Source organism: Lichenostomus cassidix, chromosome 3 (assembly GCF_008360975.1).
Source record: "Lichenostomus cassidix isolate B80296 chromosome 3, HeHo_3.0, whole genome shotgun sequence".
NCBI classification, from domain to species: Eukaryota; Metazoa; Chordata; class Aves; order Passeriformes; family Meliphagidae; genus Lichenostomus; species Lichenostomus cassidix.
The window spans coordinates 40,005,829-40,020,359 of NC_139483.1; the positions used below are offsets into that span (position 1 = coordinate 40,005,829).

Here is a 14,531-nt window from a genome sequence, read left to right on the forward strand (position 1 = left end):
ATGCCACAGTGCGAGACTCATAACTCTATCACTCACAATAAATCATCATGGTATAAAAAGCATACACTCAGTAGCCAGTAACAACTAGACTATACCATAAACAGCATTCTGGGAGCACTGTGCTACCTATTTCTTTGCCAGATTTCCACAATTTATTACAGAATTTCTCTTGCTCTTTCTTTAAGTCGATATGTGCTATGCAACGGTAATTATGATCACTGATTAAACTGAAGATCCAAAGCTGCAAGAAAAAGAAAAAGCAATTGCAATAACCTTTTGACACTAAATATAAACCTTACATGAATATAAAGTAAAGATCCAATATTTAAGATCCAATATTTAAGTGGAGGTAATTTGTGAATTTTTGTATATGACATCTCATCTTGGACAAGAACTTCAATTATATGTATTTCTAAGATTTCTAAAGATAATAAAAGATAATATGTTCAAAATAAGCAAAAGCAGCAATCATCAGTTTGAACTGTACATTTAATTCCCACATGTTCATGTGTTTGAAAAAAGCTCGTTATAGGTTATTTCCCACAATTAAAAATCACAGGTAACATGCCTGTCATTGCCCACTGGGCCATGTATATGAATTTCATTTATACTTTTCTTTTCTTAGATACCACTGGAGTTAAATCTTTAATTTTCTTCAGAATTACTGAACAATAGCACTGAAGAAAAAGAGCTGAAAAATATATAAATACATTCACACCATTAAAGAAGAGGTGAAATGAATATTCACATTTACTACATTTTAATTAGAATTCCAATGTGCTAAAATCATAGCCTCTTCCATTTATTGTCATGCATTTTGTTCCTAGGCCAAAATAGGAGAATCCTATATTTCACTTTTTTTTTTTTAACAGATATATTTATAGCCTCTCAGTGTACTTTTCTTATATAATCGCTGATTGTGCCCTTAAAAATCTTCCTGGTTTTCAGGAAAAAGTTTTTATTTTGTAACAGAGTCTTCCATACCACTCATGGTTTACACTCAAAGCACTAAAATAACTCTTTTAACAGTTCAAAACATTTTGGCAGTTTGTGAATCTTTTTTATAGACAGAAACATAAATAATAGTGGACACTTGAAAGAGAGACTGAGTTTAATGGACAATTCTTACCTGCCCCTCAGCACATCCAGAGATAATCTGTTTGTTTTCTTCATCAATCAGGAGACTTAGCAAAGGAAACACTGCCCAAAAAAGAAAGATAAAAGTATTTCCAGAGTAGGCACAATTCGGATATTGAATTAAAGTATATGATTCAAAACTGCATCTTCCTATTCACGAGTACAGAGGGGAAAAGCCCTTACTGCAGTTCTTATGGTTGCACAGTGCTTTGTGTGCCTTAGCCTTTGTGCTGCTGAGGGTTTTCCACTTGCAGGTCTCTGGACTGCCTTTCACCCAAGCTGCCATGGCAGTGGTTTCCCGCAACCTTTCACCCAAGTTGCTGTGGCATGGTTTTCAGACTTGTCAATGAAAGTACACTAAAACCATCTACCAGGAAGTAGACTTTAAAGGAAAATATATTTACTGGTGGCTTTAAAGGATAATATGTTTACTGCTACCTAGTCCATTAGAATTATTTTCACTAAAACAACCAAAGCCATCTACAATAATCAGAGATTATTGTTTAGAGATAGGAGGGTTTTGCAATTAAAAAATACATTTAAAAATAGAAAACTTACCTGTTATTATTCCTGATTGATATATTAACTGGCTGGTAGAATAGTCCCACACCTTCAGATTGTAAAACAAGCAAAAAAAAAAAAGATATAAAGATAGGTACCTGCTTAGATATCTAGGGAAAACACAACTTTCAATGGCCATCATGTGGTGAAAACAGGGAAATGCAGCCATTGAAAGTGATGCCCTTAGGAAAGGATTTTTTTTAGCACCTGTTTCCAACTATGAAGGGTTTTATTCAACTGATAAGCATCTCTGGTGAAAAAGGTGAAACTCACATTATATGAATACACAAAGTATCTATCATCTTTGCTTATATTGATCTCTCCATGATTTTAGCTAAATTTATGGAAAGGCATACATGAAAAAGAAAAGGAAGGAGGGGGGGGTTGTATTGCACACAATAACCAAATCCAATATTCCCAAGAGGAAAAAATTCAAATCAATGTCAGCAGACTAAAAGGGAAATGTTTTCCTTCAGTTCAGCATACTTGAAACACTTCAGTTACAGACCAAGGGATCAAAATATTTTATTTTATTTCTATTTGCCAGATGATATTAATCACTAAACTTAATACTTAATTATGGAAAGTTTTGAATATAAAAAACCTGCATTGTTCTTTAAAAAAAGAGTAATTATTTTTATTAAAATTTCCCAAGCAATTCTAAGAACAATATCCTTATCTCCATGAAGTTAAAGATGTTTTTTACTTAATTTTCAGAACATATTTAAAGGGGAATAAATAAGATTACTTCACATATTCACAAAATTATTCCTTTTTATGTTCATCTCTACAATTTCCTTGCCTTAAAGGTTCTGTCTTCTGACACTGATATGATCATATTTTTCTCCCACGTGCAAAACTCAGCAGCAGTCACTGGAGCCAAGTGGCCATCCAATTCAGCTAGTATAGATTCATTCTGTGATTAATCAAGCCAAAAATAAAAACAGAATATATTTCAACATAAAATTGGCAATTAAGTCTTTTAAAAATTAATAACTGTTGCTAATCATTGTCAGATTTGTTTTCAAAGTATAGTTGACTAAGATTTTTGGTTTTGAAACTGAAGTCCTGTATACTACCCTGCTGGGTAAAGCCACTACACATTACATTTGCTTCTTCAGGCTGAATGATATAGGGAAAATTTTTCAGATGACCTAAGAATATTTTCTACTTCTAAGTTATTGCACTTCAACTTTTTAAACCTAATCTTCTATCTGATATGTGATGCATTATCAAGCATCAGTTCCTACTTATTTTATGACACAAAATGAATGGTTTTGCTTAATTTTACCAACATTTCTGTATCACAATTTTATTTGAAAATGAATAAGTAAAAGAAATACCAATACCATGGCCATAAAGAATGGTATCTCACCTTTGCACTTAACATGTAGATCTGATTTCCAGCACATACTGCAACTTGTTGATCATCTGGGCTAAATCTTATATGAAGCACCATTCCCAAAAGAGTTCCTATAACAATTCCTCGAGGTGTAAACCCTGCAGCAATTGTATTGTTAATGAGACTCAATGAAATATAAAAATCTGGTGCAGTGAGATTCTTCGAAACTCTGCATAGCCATTATCTAACCACAAAGCTGTCCCAGTTTCTATCAGGAAGATGCACAAAAAACCACACAGTTTAATTATACCAGGATATTGGAAAGCAAAGCACAGAACTATGCACCACCCAAATTCCTCCATCTGCCCTAGACATGATCTGGTACTCTTTGAGATACTAAAAATTCCCATCAAATCAAGCATTAATTACATGCTTCCATTGAAAATTGCCAAGGAAAGGATTTTTGGAGTAGGTTGATGTGCCCATGGAACTCACTAGTGCCATGCTCATTTAAGAGGTAAGAAATCCTAACTGAAGCCCTGAAAAACGGGGCTTTGAAAAATGCTTCTTTTGGGAGAATATGCCAGCCATTCAGCCAACAAGTAAGGAGGATTTTCCTTCTTTGGTTTTAATTTTTCTGTGGGAAAAAGCTGAAAGAGGAAGTACACCACTAAATATCATTACAGAGTCAGATAAGACTAGTTTTGAGAACAGGTCATGTTTCAATCCTGTCTTCATGATTTCGTTCTGGTCATCTCACAAGTTCAAGCAGACTGGTTTCTGCAGATCCCTATTTTATAACACTGCCTTTATGATATGAGGATGGTTTGGATGTGTCATTAAATTTTAGGACTTCATAGGGAACAAATTGGCTAGAATAGAAGCACAGTTACAGGTATCCTTTTCAGGCTTTCATCTTAGATGCTGCGGAGTCTTTTTACAATTGATTAACAGGTCAAGATCACACAAAGAATTCCTTAACTACTTTGACACAGTTTATAAGAAATAGTCTGAGAAAACATGCCAAGAATGTTCAGAGGACAGTTTGGGGAGACAAAGACTCTACAGCATCTGCTGAAGAGTCTGTAGATGGAGAGAAAAAGAAAATTTAAAAAATCCAGTGTCAGATAATCTGGATATCAAATGTTTTGGTATCAAAAGTTCACATACTCTTTATCTGTCTGTTACTGTCTATTCCTATCTTCCAGTTTTGTTTCCTCTAAATTATATTCCCATTTTATTCCCAGTTCCTGAAGCATCATTTGATTCTCTATGCTACTTTTACATGGATTACAATGGAATACTGACATTTTTTGATAAAAAACACTTACATTGTTAAATTTTTCTTTACATCAATGTTTGTAATATATAGATTTGTAAATTCAACATGTAGCAGCCTACAAGAGAATTCCCTCACATTAAGTTATTGGAAACTCTCTAACTACAGGTAACAAGGAGGAAATTTTTAATAGCGTAGGACAATTCCATGCAACTTTAAATATTGACACCAAAGGGGGACAGAATGCCACTGGGAATCCAGTGAATTATGACTCTGGGGATCTTGCTTTTGGTTTTTTTTAATTATTCTTTTATTTTCCAATGAATTTAAACTTGCAGAGAGGTAAGCAATGCTCCCTAGAACCTAATTCCTTTGGTTGAGGCTCCAAAACAAGCTGGTGGCCAGGATACTAAAACTCCTGCTCTCTCTGTGTTATGCCACCACAATGCTCTTTCACTCATGCACTCTTCTCCCAAATCAGATACTTGCATTGATCTCGCTCTCACACACACACATAACAGTGTTCCAGAGACAGAAGGAGAGGCAAAGCAGCATGCAAAACACTAGTTCCACAGATATTCCAGAAAAGGTAGCATTTAGTTATTTTGGCATTGCACGTGTAATTATGCAGTGCTGCTATGATTAGTTTTCCGTCTGTCCATTTGATTGCACAGTGGCAGAAGGTCCCTGCCTTTGCGGTACTTCTCCGTGTTTGCCCCGAGCTTGCCGGCAGGCTGTTGCTTGTTCCCGCACAGCACCTCGACCAGCTCCGACCCAGCTCAGCATCGCCGGGGGCAGCGGCAGCGCGGGGCCGATTGCTGTCATGCGGTATCTCCAGGGAAGGTGCAATGACAGGACTGGCTGCGCTACCGGCCTGGCTCAACTCGGCGTTGCCGAAGAGCAACAGAAAATAAAGCATTAATATGGCTGTTCGTGCTGCTGAATCTGAGTGGCTGAGGCATACTTCTCAGAAATAACAATCTTGTTATAGAAGCAGCAGTGGGAGAGAAAGAGCTGTTGGGGTGGCCTTCCGAGGTGGCTGTTGCTCAGAAACTGGCTGGACATTGGTCTGAGTGATTAGTGGGGAATGACTGCCTTTGCAGCACTTCTTTGTTTATATATATTATATGTTATATAAACAATACTCTACCTTCTTGCACTTTCTGTGTACATTCATCAAGATTCCACACTATCACACGTTCTTGAGAGGCAGAGCAGACAAGAAGCGGATTGATTTTACTTCCAAATGACAATGCAGAAATTGAGTAATGATGCCCTGACAAATATAATGGCTGACAAATGCAGACAAAGAAGAGTTAAATGAATCACTTCAAAAAAGGTTATGAAAAATACAAAACTAAAAATGGATAATGTATATGAAATCAACAAAACAATACCCATTTTTTATTTGAAGCTTCAAAATCACTTAAACAACAATGTAACTATACTGGATTTGGCTGGGATGGAGTTAACGCTTTTCATAGCAGCTTGCATGGTGTAGCATTTTGGATTTTGTGACAAAAACAGTGATGATAACACAGTAATGTTTTGATTGTTGCCAAATGCTGTTTGCATAGCATAGACGATTTCTTTTTTTCCCCCACTTTTTCTCAGTTTCTCCATCCAAATAATAGGCTGAAGATGCAAGAGGTTGGGAAGGGACACAGCTGGAACAAATTTTTCAGTTTGCTGAACTGGCAAAGGGATATTCCCTACCATATGATGTTGTGCTCAGCAATAAAACTGAGGTATTGCGTGCAAAAAGGTGTTGAGGGCCTGGGAGATTGACTCTAGGGTGGCTCAAAGCCTGTGCTGGGATTGGTCTGCTTGTGGGGGGCGGTGACTGCCTTTGTATAGATTTTTTTTTTTTTTTTTTCCCTCTTCCCCGTACTCATTAAACTGTCTTTGTCTCCACCCGTGACTTCTCACTCTTGCCTATCCTATGCTCTTCCCTACCCTGCTGGGAAGGGGTGAGCAGGAGGAAGGGTGACGGTTTAGCTGCCAGCTAGGGACAGCCTACTGCAATAGCTTATTATATTCATAGCACAATAACAAAGCGTATAACAAACGCTAGTATATTTCCAGCATTAAAGTGAAACCCGACACTTCTATATTACCCTCGAATATTTTATGTATAATTTAATTTAAAGTAGCAGCCGACGAAGGGCTCTATTCTGGCGTTACCTGAGCAGTGGCTGTGTTCCAGACGCATAACTCATGGCAATTCACAGGGAAAGCACAGAGGCGGTGACTGCACGCCAGCTGAAAGAGGGACTCTGGCAGCTTGCCTCTAAACAAGTGTTTTTCGCAGACAACGTCAGTATCGCGGCTCCCTGCGGAGGCACAGCGGGCCTCGGCGCTCTCCATGCTGCGGCTGCGAGCGGCCCCGCGGCACAGCCGCACCACCGGGGCCGCCTTCGCCCCGCCGGCTGCGTCCTTGCTGCGGGGGCCGAGGCTGTCACAGCCCCGCTCGGGGCTCGCTCCCGCTGGCAGGCGGCAGGCCCCGGCCGGCCCCGACCCCAGCCGGCCCGTAACCAGGGCAGCGCCGCGCCTGACGGGAGGGCGGGCGGGACAGCCCTCGCTCGCCCACGGAGCGCGGCAGGCCCGCGGCGGCAGCTCCTGTCCCCTCACCTGGGCAACGGGCCCCGCCACCGGCGACAGCCGCCCAGAGCTGCTGCCTGGCTCTCCACAGCGGGGTCCTGGGCTGCACAGAAAGCAGCACGGCCAGAAGGTCCTGGGAGACGATTGCCCAACTCGTGGGACGCCAGCTGGAGCACTGCGCCCAGTGCAGGGGACCCCAGCGCGACACTATTGCAGTGGAACCTTAGGGACAGATGTCAACATCTCTCCTGTAAAGACAGGCGGAGAGATTTGGGGTTCTTCACAGGATCACAGAGTCAGAATGGGTCAGGTTGGAAGAGACCATGATGGACCATCTGGTTCAACCTCTGCTCAAGCAAGGTCATCCTAAAGCACATGGCACATTGCATCCAGACAGTCCTTGAATATCCCCACATACACATCTTGAGAGAGACACCAAAACCTCTCTGGGCAATCTGTTCCAGTGGATGGTTACCTGCATGGTTCTTCCTCATATTCAGGAGGAACTTTTTTAGCTTGGAAAAGAGAAGGCTCTAGAGACACCTTACAGTAGCCTGTGAATATATAAAGCCAGCATATAAGACAGAGAGAAACTTTTTACTAAGGCCTTTAGGGTCAGGACCATGGGCAAAGCCATTAAACTAAGAGAGGGTTGATTTTGGCTGGACATAGGGAGCATATTTTTTACATTGCAGGTGATGAGGCACAGGAACAGGATGCCCAGAGAAGCTGTGGGTGCCCTTGCCACTGGTAGTGCTCAAGGCATGATGGATGAAGCTTTGAACAACCTGATCTACTAGAAGGTGTCCCTGCCCACAACAGGGGGGTTGGACTAAATGGTTGTTAAATGTATTTTCCAATCTAAACCATCTGTGGTTTTGTGATGCCGAAAACACAGCACAGATACTACATGAAGTAGCATCACCAAGAAAAGCCTTCTACTTTGTCCAAATTTGCGGATGATGCCAAATTGGGGGGAGCAGTCAGATGATGAGAATTCCATGGAGTCCAAGAAGAGCAAGTGGAATCCCACACCTGGCCCAGAGTAATTCTATGAGTAATTCTATGAGTAATTCTATGAAAGTAATTCTAGAGTAATTCTATGAAAGATGAAATTCTGAAGGATGGCTCTCTGGGAAGGGGCTCCCCAAAAAAGAATCCAGAGGATCCTGCAGGACAAGCTGGATATGAGCCACCACAGTGCCCTTGCAGGAGGCAGCCAATGCATCCTGGGCTGTATTAATAATAGAGAGTAGCCAGCAAGTTGTGGGAGTGATTCTTCCCCTCTATTTGGCTCCTGTAAAGCCACACCTGCAATGCTGTGTCCAGTTTTGGGGGTTTTGGTATAAAAAAGAACCTGACATACTGAGGCAATTCTAGCAGAGAGCAAGAAAGATGGTCAGGGAGCCAGAGATGATGTACACAGAGAGGCTGTGAGAACTAGGCCTCTTCAGCCTGGAGAAGGGACAGCTGAGACTTTATTGTTGCCTACAACTATACGATTAGAGCATACACAAAAGACAGAGACTTTTCTCAGAGGCACTCAGTGATAAGCTGGAACCTGGGAAAACCCAATTAGGGTTATACTATCAGAAGAAGTTTCTAAAGAGAGGTTGTGGATCTCTGTATTCAGTGTTGTTCAGGAGTCAAATGGACACGACCCTGAGAAACCTGATTTAATTGAACTGTTTTGAACAGGAAGGTGGACTGGGGGAGTCTAGAAGTCCCTTTCAAACCAGGTTATTATTTTATGATCAAGTTTTTTATCTGCACCAACTTAAACCATTTTTATGCAGATCAGTCAATATCAACCTCAACTGCATTTCAGATACCTTCTATAGGAATGTCTTCATTATGTCTTTCTGTAATTAATACTTACAAGCATTTTTGCCCTATATAAGCATCTGATATACATTATTATTGACAACATAATCTCCCTGTGTTTGTTAGTCTTGCCTGGAGAAAGTACCAGTCAAAATTCTCTTGTGTGCATGTGAATTTGGATGAAGCCACTGTATTGAGCACCAGCTGCACAGAGGCAACTCAGTGCACTGCACACGACACTGTTTTTCTGAATTGTGACTCATGACTGGCAATACTAGAGAAAATTTTATGGTTAATTTGCTGGTGACAATTTTCATGAGTGATACAGTCATGAATGTGTTATGACAGTTTAGTCATCAGTAAAGAAAAATAAATGCTGATACAGAAGAAAAGGTGTTATTCTGACAACCCCTGGGAGTCTTAAATAATTTGTTCTGAAACATGTTATGTCTCTGTAACTGGTTCTACAAAGGTAAGTAGTACTCTTTTTTACAATTTTCACCTTATTTTATTTTAATCTTACAATGTTTGTACCTACAATAGTTGCAACAACCCACTGTCCATAACAACTAGGGAACTAGCAGCAATCCAAGGAAGTATTGGAGATCTTGGACTGATTTCTTCACTAATCATTAGTGACATGTAAGTGTGCAGATAGAATTTTATACCTCACCACACCCCCATGAAACACTTCTGGCAATGTCCTGTTTCTGTGCAACACAATGGCTCCTCATATTCCCACACCTTGGGTACCCACCTGTCTCAAATCACAGAACTAATTAGGTTGGAAAAGACTTCTGAAATTACTGAGTCCAACCTATGACTGAACACTGCCATGTCAACTTAGACCATGGCACTCAGTGCCATATCCAGCCTTTCCTTACACACCTCAAGGGACAGTGATTCCACCACCTCCCTGGGCAGCCCATTCTGGTGTCTAATCACCCCTTCTCCTAGTGAAGAATTTTTCCTGGTGCACAACCTACACCTCCCATGGCACACCTTGAGGCCATTTCCTCTTGTCTGGCAGTTTGTTGCCTGGGAGAGAAGACCAAGCCCTATCTGGCTACAGCCTCCTTTCAGGTGATTGTAAAGAGTGATAAGGTCTCCCCTGAGCCTCCTCTTCTCCAGGCTAAACAATCCCAGCTCCCTCAGCTGCTCCCTATAGGACGTGTGCTCCAGACCCTTCAACAGCTTCATTTTCCTTCTCTGGACCCACTCCAGCACCTCCAGTGGAACTGACATCCACGTGGAAAATGAGACTATTGCAAATAACAGTTCCTTATCATATCATGCTTTTGTGTCCAATAGTGTATTTCTAGTGGTCTCAATATTCAGTCATTGTAAGAAGAACTTTAAAAATGAGGTCTAGTAACTAATATTTTAATGTTCTTAGCAGTATAAAAATCTTTATAGGAACAAAACTGATTTCCAAACCGCTCAAATCTATCAGAATTTGCATTTGGCAGACTTATGTAGCCAGTTTGTTTGAGCTAGGAATGAAGAGAACAAGTTACATGGGTTTTATGAAATTAGAGGACTTTCCAGATAGAACATTAGCCCAGTTAATACAGGGTCCTTGAGCTACATACACAGGCTCTCTTGAGTCTCTTACAACACAATGCACTCCATGCAGATATATTTTTCCGACTTCTAGCCTTCATTCTTGCTTATGATCTTAAGCATCTTAGCCGAGTCAAGGCAATTGTTGAGATCAGTGGGCATTCAAAAGCAATGTTGGGGTTTTTTCCTCTCCATCACATTGTGATCTTAGGTCAGGTTTATGCCGACAGTCAAATCCATGGAAAGACACCCATCCTCCAGCAAACATCTTACATCCGCTTTCAGTGCAGCTAAAGTAAGGCTTCTCTAATTTTAGGCTGTCCTTCTGAAAAACGCTTCGGGCGGCGCACCGATCCCTCCCCGCTCCGTCCCTCGGTGCCTCCCCGGCCCTCCCGGCCCTCCCCTCAGCCCGCCCGCGCCCCGCCCCCGCCGCGCGCTCTCGCGATACCGGGCGGGCGGCTGCGCCCGGGGCGGTGCGGGGCGGGGCGGGGCGGGGCGCCCGGCGGTAGCGGCGTTCGGGGGCGGCGCGCCGGCTGCACCCGCCCCCAGCGACTCCCCCCGCGCCGCCGCGGGCCGGGCTCGGCCGGGCGCACCCGAGCGGCTCCTGGGGCGCGCAAGGGGGAGCCGCGTCCCGCCGCGCCCGCCGACTCCTCAGCGCCGGCCTCCTGTGGGCCGCCGCGCTGCCCCGGGGCCCGCCCCAGCCCGCCCCGGGGAGGGGCTTTCCCGCGGCGCCCCGGCCGCGCTGCGCTGCCGCACGTCTGCGGAGTCCCCGCTGCTGTCCCTCGCCGTGGCTGCGGCCTCGCCGGAGTCGGAGCCCCGCGGCAGGTCGGAGGTGAGCCGTGCCCCAGCCCCCGGCCGGGGGGTGACGCGGGACCGACGCCGGGCCCGTCGGGGCCGCCCAGCGGGAGCGGCACGGAGCCTCCGGTGGGTGTCCCGCCCGCGGGGAGGCGGGGGCGGGCCGGGGCGGGCAGAGGTGCTCCTTCGTGGCTCTGTCCAAGGTCTCTTGGAATCGCTTTTCCTCCCGAGTGCTGCGCCGGCGCCAGGACGCTTTCGTTCTTTCCTACATAACTTTAATTATTTTTGCTCAGATCTGGAGCCCCTCTTGTGCCTCCGCTCGGCTTCTTCATCTCACTTCGATGCACAAGTAACACAGAGTCAGCTCCCTGATACGGAAGAGACAAAAAGCTCTTTCCTCTTGTCGCTGTTGAGGGAGTTTTGTCAGTCGGGCAGGTTCAGCGAAGGCTGCACCTCCTTCTTTTATGCTGTCTTTGCACAATTGTGGCCTTGCAGTAGAGAGGCCTCTGGGGCAGAAAACGTTGAACTAGAGAAACAGTTGGGCATTCTTTTTCTATTTTTTTCTCCCCTAGATCCGTTCAGTTGCAGAACTTCTAGTGTTAAAGTGACATCTCAGTAGAAGTAATGCAGTTTGTTTTTATGCTGGCAGGGTACAAAACGACTTTGCAGGCAGCTTTCTGGTTTCAGATAATTGTACTGTCATTATGGAAGGAATGAGAGGATGAGAATCTTCTTAAACATGAAGGTATTCAGACTTGTGGCTCCTGTGATTTGCATGTCAAATTCAGTCAGCTGTCTACTGTGGAAGCCTTCAGCAAGGTTTGGAGGTTAGTGCTTTGCACGCAGATACTTAGCGCAGCTGTTCAGAGGGCTGGAGTGTGTCAGGCACGCTCAGGCTGCCCGACTGGGAGTGTGCAGCAAGGAGTGAATAGGCTGTAAGAACCTTGATCTTGCAGCAGTCGTTTTCATCTTCCCCTTGCCCTGGTACCTTCAGCCTTATCTTCTGTATGCAAGTGCTGTAAAGAGCTGAGCGTTTGTACAGTAACAAAATCTTCTTGAAAGTAAGTGCTTTTTTTTTTCAGGGAAAATATGCTAAATTTGGTCCTAGAAACAAGTAACATATCAGGATCATACATTAATGTATTATCTCATTTTTTATTATTTTTAACTCCATCCCAGTGCAAGTTGGAATGCCTACTGCTTCAAGTCCACATCCAGATTTGCATCTTTACTGTCTTTTGAAGTTGAGATGAGAGGATGGGAGAGCAAACAGTATGCTCGAAGTACCTGAAATAAAGTTCAAGCATTCAAAAGCCTTCCTTTCCTTTTTTTTTTTTTAACTGAAGTCTGAAGTTAAAGTCAGCATTGGGTTTCATCCCTTCTGGGTATCTGTCAAGTTTAGCATGAATGCAGGTAGAATGAAACTAAAGTCTCTTTGTCAGTTCTCGTGAAAGAACACTGGCTTGATTAATTTTTGTTTAACTTTTGGAAATGTAAGCCATTTTATTCTGGCAAAGTTCTGAATCTTAGCACTGGTTTCTGTGACTTAAAAAATACAAGTTAATGAACACACTTAATTGAAGTTGTTTAACTTTGTATGGACTAGAGAGGATTTATAAAAACTACCATATTAAAAAAAAAAAAAAAAGATTACTTCCAGGAAGGGAATATACTAAAATCTGAATTGTGTTTTGTATTCACAAGGTAGCACACGGGACACAGGAAGAGTCCAAATACAACTTAAGGCCATGGCAACACACTGGAGAAGAATCCTGACAGTATTTGTGACAGCTCAAGTACTATTTGTGGTAAAAGCATTTGAGGAAGAGGATATACCAGATGAATGGATTCTTCTTCATGTTGTCCAAGGTCAGATTGGAGCAGGAAACTACAGCTATTTGAGACTAAATCACGAGGGAAAGATAGTTCTTCAGATGAGGAGTTTAAAAGGTGACGCAGACTTGTATGTATCTGACGTGACACTTCACCCCAGCTTTGACGAGTATGAGTTACAGTCTGTAACTTGTGGCCAAGACATCGTGCATGTGCCTGCACACTTCCGCCGCCCCGTGGGAATAGGGATTTACGGCCATCCCTCTCACCTGGAGAGCGAGTTTGAAATGAAGGTGTACTACGATCGAACAGTTGTACAGTACCCATTTGGTGAGGCTTCTTATAACCCTGAGGAGATGGAGGCAAACCAGAAATACTCACAGTCTACAGAAGATGAATCTCAGGATGAGGAGTCAGTTTTCTGGACTATACTTATTGGAATCTTGAAATTAATACTTGAAATTCTTTTTTAAATTGATACACACTGGACTAAGTCACACTTTAACCTGTGAAATTGGTATGAATGACTTGCTGTAACATTTAATACTCGTTATGTTTCCTGAGGAGATATTTGGGTTACGTTTCCTAAACCAGAAAGGAAGTGGGGAGAAAAAGCCATATTCAATTTTATATTGTAAACCCTCCCCAATATGTAAAATGAGCAGCCAGCACAGTGTTTGCAGCGCTCTTCAGAGATCAGGGCTTTAAAATGAATGTATGGTTGGGATCTTGTTAAATTCACTTTAAATAGGTGCTTAGGAAAATCAACTCAAATCCAGTATTTTCTATTGTTTTTTATAAAGAAAAATTAATAAACTGTTGCACTTCAGTCCCCCTCTCAATTTAGAGCATATTTAAAAATAAAACCTGCTTCTTTTTTGAGCAAGTATCTCCAGTAAAACCGATTAGCAATGTGTTTGAGTGTATTCATGAATTGGAGGAGCTTAGGGTGAAGGAAGGAGAAAACAATCAATCACATAACGAAATAGGTGGTCTCTATTTTGACTGTGTGTGCTCTACATCACATCAGCCATCTGCAAAACAGAGGTTGGTCCAGTCACTCATCACCACTACAAATCCATGAACTGAATCAAGTGCGTGTTGCTCCTTTGCTGCTACTGCAGGGAGAGGGAACCTTCAGCTGTTGTTGTCAATATGACATTTTCATCTCTCATTAAAAACAACACAGCATATAGGCCTCTCAGGCTTGCGAGGTGCTTTCTTACACTTCCCTTGAGAGCTTTTTGCAATTGATTTTTTTTAGCACTTATTTATGAATAATTCATTATCTTGCAAGAAAGATTTCTGCTGAAAGGGATTTGCAGTGTAGTGTAAGAAGGTCATCTCATGCCCACTCTTCCTTAGAAGTAACTTTTTCCAGGAATACTTTTTGCTTTGGTTGAGTCTTTCAAAATAACCAGTTGCTATGCATTTTAGAATTTAAATTTGCTCTGTAATTTTCTTTTCACAGAGCTTACTGATGAGTGCACTGAAATAACCAAGTATGTTACTATAATTTTATACAAACAGTGCATGTGTAATTCAAATTTCATTACTGAAAGACTTCTCTTTTTGAATGGGAATTTGGCTTGCCCA

General features: G+C 42.4%; 2 protein-coding genes across 7 annotated transcripts in view; one reads left to right on the top strand and one right to left on the bottom strand.

The window, feature by feature from the left end:
• The window catches only part of WDR27 (WD repeat domain 27), an 88,654-nt gene extending 81,739 nt beyond the window's left edge, over window positions 1-6,915 (bottom strand). The window contains exons 1-7 of one of the 5 annotated variants that reach the window (XM_085055401.1): window positions 6,504-6,915; window positions 5,470-5,611; window positions 3,074-3,198; window positions 2,501-2,614; window positions 1,696-1,747; window positions 1,130-1,200; window positions 127-241 (exon numbers count right to left, since the gene is read on the bottom strand). In XM_085055401.1, coding sequence (XP_084911527.1) covers window positions 127-241; window positions 1,130-1,200; window positions 1,696-1,747; window positions 2,501-2,614; window positions 3,074-3,198; window positions 5,470-5,611; window positions 6,504-6,686 — 802 coding nt within the window. In that variant the 5' untranslated portion in view covers window positions 6,687-6,915. The remainder of the gene's footprint in view (window positions 1-126; window positions 242-1,129; window positions 1,201-1,695; window positions 1,748-2,500; window positions 2,615-3,073; window positions 3,199-5,469; window positions 5,612-6,503) is intronic. The other 4 variants (XM_085055398.1, XM_085055399.1, XM_085055402.1 and 1 more) reach the window with 4 other exon arrangements.
• A 3,878-nt stretch (window positions 6,916-10,793) lies between these two features.
• On the top strand, window positions 10,794-13,764 carry C3H6orf120 (chromosome 3 C6orf120 homolog). Of its 2 annotated transcripts, none has more exons than XM_085055407.1 (2): window positions 10,794-11,139; window positions 12,807-13,764. In XM_085055407.1, exon 2 carries the CDS (start codon window positions 12,851-12,853, stop codon window positions 13,406-13,408), a length of 558 nt encoding a protein of 185 aa, XP_084911533.1. In that variant the 5' UTR covers window positions 10,794-11,139; window positions 12,807-12,850; the 3' UTR covers window positions 13,409-13,764. The 2 variants fall into 2 exon arrangements, with proteins under 2 accessions (XP_084911533.1, XP_084911534.1); XM_085055408.1 differs by lacking the exon at window positions 10,794-11,139 and adding an exon at window positions 11,148-11,231.
• The last annotated feature ends 767 nt before the right edge of the window (window positions 13,765-14,531 follow it).